Source organism: Phalacrocorax aristotelis, chromosome 1 (genome assembly GCF_949628215.1).
Source record: "Phalacrocorax aristotelis chromosome 1, bGulAri2.1, whole genome shotgun sequence".
Lineage (NCBI taxonomy): Eukaryota > Metazoa > Chordata > Aves > Suliformes > Phalacrocoracidae > Phalacrocorax > Phalacrocorax aristotelis.
Window position 1 is genome coordinate 33,766,226 of NC_134276.1, and position 6,000 is coordinate 33,772,225.

General features: G+C 39.6%; 1 protein-coding gene across 7 annotated transcripts in view; it reads left to right on the plus strand.

Moving 5' to 3' along the window:
- ENOX1 (ecto-NOX disulfide-thiol exchanger 1) overlaps positions 1-6,000 on the plus strand; it is a 379,677-nt gene that overhangs the window by 269,932 nt on the left and 103,745 nt on the right. For all 7 annotated transcript variants that reach the window (XM_075087456.1, XM_075087509.1, XM_075087466.1 and 4 more), the window contains one exon: positions 5,261-5,434. In XM_075087456.1, coding sequence (XP_074943557.1) covers positions 5,261-5,434 — 174 coding nt within the window. The remainder of the gene's footprint in view (positions 1-5,260; positions 5,435-6,000) is intronic.

The window sequence follows — 6,000 nt, forward strand, 5'->3', positions numbered from 1 at the left end:
TAGTCTCCAGAAGCTTTCCCTTTTTTTCTCCACAGAAAGCAAAGTTTAACAAGCATCTTACTACATTTATTACCAGCTGCCGCCTGGACTGTCCTAATCCTTGCAGTGCCTGTTGGCAGGCAACTCCATTTCTGGAACCAGGTCTATTTTTGTCTTTCAACCCTAGCAGAAAATAGACAGTTTTTCTCAGGTGTAAAACGATCACTCCCAGGCGATGGGGACCCTTTAAATATTTTTTTACTAGCTAGTTTGCATTCAGATAATTGTTTTTACCACTCACCATCTCCCTGTGTGTTTGACCAGCACATCTGAGCACTGTAGCCACCTGCAGGCTGCCAGTCGTCTGTGGTGGAAACCTTCCATGCATGCGAGTAGGGGCACACAAACAAACACGTGTTTGCACACACAGGTGTTCTTATGCATCCAACAGAAATACAACTTGGCAGCTGTCATAAAACACCACAGAAACAATTGGCAGTTACAGGCAAAACAAATGACACATCCAAGGGATAATACCAAGGATCTTATAGGGGATTATACCCTTAAAAAGCAATATTGAGCAGATATATAACTTGGGGTAAGGGCTGGTGGAAAAGGGGTGGTAACTTAGCAATACCCAAAAGCATGGTTAGCAGGAGTATGCATCCATGTTATTTGGGCAAAACCAGAAGGTGATTCAGACAGAAATTGTTGCCAAAGAAGGAAAGGAGGAATGCTTCTCCAAGATTATGTGGCTATTTTTATGGATGACAAATTTGCTCCTGCACTTCCAAAATGCAGACTAATAAAAGCAATTGTTTTACACAATGTACTGTGTTACAATATAGTTATCCTTAAAGGGATTTCTTCTATTTTTTTCCAGACCCAAAGATTTCATGTGAAACATTTTCTTCTTATTATATTCCACTTGAAAGAAAAAGGAGCTTTAAAAAACCACTGAAAGTGTTCAAGAAGATTTTTCTTCTTGCCTCTCTAACCGCCAATTCCAGATATTTGTTCTTCAGAGGTTTTCATTGTTCACCACCATGCCAGTTTCTTATTAGATGAAACAGGAATTAACTCATTTTGCCACATTTAGGTATAATGTGGACTTAAAAATATTGATGTTCAATGTTTTTACTTTCCTGTACAAATGTGTGAATATTCAAGCCTTATATACAGTATCCACAGGGACTCTAACTTGAGCAATATGTGCTTTTTCATTCTTAAAGTTCTTTATCATCTCTGATTACTTTTCATTTTAACAATTTCATTTAGTAATTATTTATTAACATTTTTCAAATGTAAACTTTCTCTCTTCTGGCAAGCTGGTTTTTATAAATCCAACAGATCATAAACCCTTACCTAGCTGAATAGATATACATAAATATACATTTAAAAATAATGCTACAATCATTGAAAGCATAAAATACTACTTGTTTGACTCTCCAGATAGGTAGTATGTACATTTAATGTATCTATCTGTGTTTAATGTGGCATATTCATGTCTACAATATCTTAATAATCATATATCCAAATGGATCTGTTAAAAAAAGTATGTGGGCAGGGTTGATTCCCATTTTTTATAATCCTACATAAGTCTATCAGTATCTTTGATTCTGAAGACCAACAAGCTTACCAGTAAATTCAACAGGAGTTGTCTCCAGCTCTACCCCTTGTGTTTTGGTCCCGCTCCAAATAGGCACTATGCCAGGACGTGTAGCAGACTGCACTGGTGATGCTGATGGATGATCACCCCCTGCCCCTAGACAAGAGCTATATATCCAGCTTCTATTACTGCACACTCGGTGGCATTAATATAGTTAAACTTGGGATTTTTCTGGATCCTCTCACGGATGTGGCATGTTTGTTGACTTTTCTTTCCAGTGACTTTATCAGTTCCTTTTTCTCTGCACCTCAGAGTCCAGACCAGTATTTCCTTTGGACATCCCATCTGTAGGCTGTCTTCATGGTTTGTCAGCAATATGCAGGTGGCATGCACCAGCTTCTCTGTAGATGCGGGCACCCCACTTCAGGGCTCTGAGCAAGATCTTCACTGTTCAGAAATCCAGGTGAATTTTCCATCACTGCAATGTATAGTAATAGGTTTTAGTATTCAGAGAATTAGTTTTGTTTTCCAGGGTGCTCTATAAATGGTACTCGTGCGTCCTCTCATTGCTCATGTGGTGTACGAAAGCATTTCATTCTCAGTTTAACACATTGGGAAACTGAACCAACTTATTCAAGAGGACAGAGAAAGCAAACCTGGTCCTGGTTAAAGGCTGTCCATGCCTTCAGTAGTCTTGCCATTGACCTTAGTGGGGTTTGGATTGAATTTGGGAGCCCACAAGATATGGAATTAGATTTCGAGAATTATTGACTCAGTCCTCTTCAATATACCTCAGCACAGTCACCTTCTGGAGCCCCAGCACATGTAGAAGGACGTTTCGGGAGTGTTGGCCCCCAGCACACTGCTCGTGCTGCTGTAGATTGATTCCAGTTGTAAAAGAAAGTGATGACAAAGCCATGTGCTTACCTAACACAGGCAAAGTTACTTATGAAGTCACATTTCCTTGAACATGGCAGGAATTAGTGGCAAATTATTTTCTTCCACTTATATCAGAAGCCTACTTTGATTGGCATGCAGCCTGAAAGCTCTGCCTGTCATCTCCCTTTTGAGGCTGCGTTAGCAGTGTTTGTGGGCATGAGTTTCCTTGTTGCCATCTCCGTTAGATTTGTTTTTCTCTGTATCTTCATCACTGCCAAAGGAATATTCAGAAAACTGCCATCTTTCCTTTGAGTGAAAGCATGTGTCTGTGGTTTGGGCAGTTTGTTGGTTTTTTTCAGTTCGCTACTCCTGTAGAGAAACTGAAGCGTATCTAGTATTTGTCTTAGAGAGAGAACATCAATGGTTAAATTTAACTTGTGGTAGCAGTCACCAGATGACAATGGTTTTCCTTGACTGGAAGATGCATACAGGACAGGGAGAACTTGTCCTTCATTCCATCTTCTTGTATGTTTCCACCTGCTCCATCCTTGCCTCAGAATGCTGTGGGTCTACTATGGATATTGTATTTAATATGAAATATCATATCTGGCTAGGACTGTTGCTGATCCTACATTTGTCCAGAGGGATGGATGAGATGTCTTGCTCAGCATCTTTCCAGTCCCAGTTTTCCCTGATCCTAGGAGAAGATTGGTATGACATCGTGCATTGAGCGTTATTGTGGTGCTCTGCTTTGCGCGCCGCAGAGCTCTGTGGGCTGCTTTAGCAGCAAGTAGTAACGATGGACTTCCACCCACAGCAGGAGAGTGCTGCACAGGATGGACTGCTGTGACTGTCAGAAGTCTGACTTTTAAAAATGAGATCAAGCAAATTAACATAGCCTAAGGACTTCTTTGAATTGTATGTTGCCCTTTCACCTCTGACTTTATCTCCCAGTATTCACTAGCCATGAATATTTAATACGGCCACCACTGCATCCCATGGAATAAATGACAGGCTCTGAGTTTCAAAGCTTAATATGAATAGCGCTGCATATACATCAATATTGAAAAAAAGCATCACACCCAGAGCAAATCCTTTTTCATAAGCCCACTTATTAAAAAAAAGTAATGTAATATCATGAGTTTTCATTAATACTAGTCTTCAATAAGCCTAAAGCAAATCCTTGCTTGGTGTGCACTTGCTACGCTGCTTGTACAGAACTGCCTGAAAGTGATGAAGGCTCACAGTCAGTGCATGGAGAGCAGGGAGCGTGCGGCCGAGACAAATATGAGCTCTATTAGAATAGAGGTTCTCAATCCTCAGTTGTCTTTCCCGGAGAAGGTGATTATGGATGTTTCACAGAAATCATAATGCTAATTTTCAGCCCCCACAGAGTGCTATACACCTGTAAAGTGCTATAAAAATGTGAGCTAATCCTCACCAGTAAGTGAATATTATTGTACCTCTTTTGCATATGCAGAAATTAAGGTACACAGAAAGGTCAGTGGGCTGACCTAGGGTCACATAGCTTCTCAGCAGCATATTTAGGATGAAGAAACAGACCTCTCTGGTCACATTCCATTGATCATGCTGCCTTGTAGAAAATGTAGCTCAAATTTCCTAAATATATAAATAAAAATAAAATGCTAGAGAAAGAGTTGTTTCCCTCTCTGCTTCTTCAAAACAAACACGCTCCCGAGCTGCCAAACCCCACGTTTACATGTATCATTAAATACTTTCCAGTTGCTAGCCAGAAAACTCAGCAGAAAACCTGTAGAACACCAAAGTAACTCTCTTCTTTTAAATAATTGATGATGCCAAATAGCAGCAGTGTTATGCCAACAAAGATATCGGTCTCTCAAAATATTTTATTCATTATGCCTCAAGAAACCCAAAGCCTTGTTTTTAACGAAAGCAAATTTCAGAAGTTGGCTCTCAGTTCATCTGAAACATCTGCTTATTACAATTCTTGGTGTTACAGCACTGGTGCTCCCCAGTAAATCTTTCAGCTTTAAATAATACGTATGGGAGTCTTGGCAAAGAGATCAGGAAGAAGAAAGAGTAACATTTGCCAAATATGCATTTTACTTTATGGGGCTGTAGTGGTATATTTTAATAATGCATGTGTTGAAGAGAATCTACTAATCCAATTAAATAACAGGACAAGAAGGAATTAATTCCAAGCTTCAAAAAGACCCCATTCTACACAGCTGAAACTTTATATTCCAGGGTAAAATGGTTAGAAGTCTTGGCTGACTACACTTCTATAAAACAGCCAGAAATGGATCTTTCTCTGTAGTGTTCATAAATCAAGGTCACTTATGTGAGAAGGCTATGTTGTGATAAATCTGTCTGACAATTAGGTGGAGAGGGCATATCGATGTTAAATTATATTCTTTGTACACTCTGGTTAGAAGGCAATGTAAACCCCACAGTAACATTATGAAACAGAAAACTGCATTCAAGATAATAACAGATATTCATGGTGCATGGTTTTACACTTTAATGTGCTGTGTTTTACTCAATCATATTAATATTTTAAATTATGTAACATTCCCTTCTTTATGCAGAGGGTTTTTTTTTTTCACTGAAAATGAACCTCCCTCTTCCTCTCCCTCTCTCCTCCCTATTGCTCTGCCTTTTCCCTTTTCCATTTCTCCTTTTCCCTTCTCCTTTTTTTTTAACAGCGGTGCTTGAAAAAAAAAAAGCCTAAAGCGAAACTGTCTGTGCAAGAAAATAGTAACAAGTGGTTTCAAGATTTATAAGCCAGAATTTTATGTTATATATTTACAGATTCAATCTGTGTACCAGGCTTTGATCCAAGCCTTAGCATGATGACTGGAATCACCCCGATTAACCCAATGATACCAGGCATGGGGTTAGTGCCGCCACCACCACCGACAGATGTGCCTGTAGTCAAAGAAATAATTCACTGCAAAAGCTGCACACTCTTCCCTCCAAACCCCAGTAAGTGGATCTGATGAAAGAATGTTATATTCCTAAATATATTGCATGATTTTTTTTTTAATCTAGTAACAACTATGGTTTTTAAATAGAGTGTAGGCAAGTATGGTGTTTCTTTCTAAGGTCTACTCTGTGTATAAAGTGTGGTATGGTATCAGAGCATACATTTTCATCTCTGAAAGGTCATATAAAAAAATCTACTCAGTTTGTACAAAAACAAAAAATAATTACTTAAACAAAACTAACAGAGCCTGAAGATCTACAGTTCTTATAGTAGAAATCTGTCTTTCCTTTAGATTAGAGTGTCACAAAATATAACGATTATACAGTGCTGATCATCTCTGTGCTCCCCTTCAGATGCCCAGAGTTAGACGGGACCAATCTGGGCTCATGTCCCTGAACACGGTACCTAGCACCCAAATGCTGACTAGCTCTGGTCCCTGCCTGGGGGAGACAGAGGGAAAGGAGAACTAGGGCTCCTCTCTTGCTATTTTTGGGGGGACAGCCTGCAGGTCAGCTGTTTCTCCTCTTTGAGAGCAGGTCCAGGCTTCCTGCTGCCCCTTCTGGGA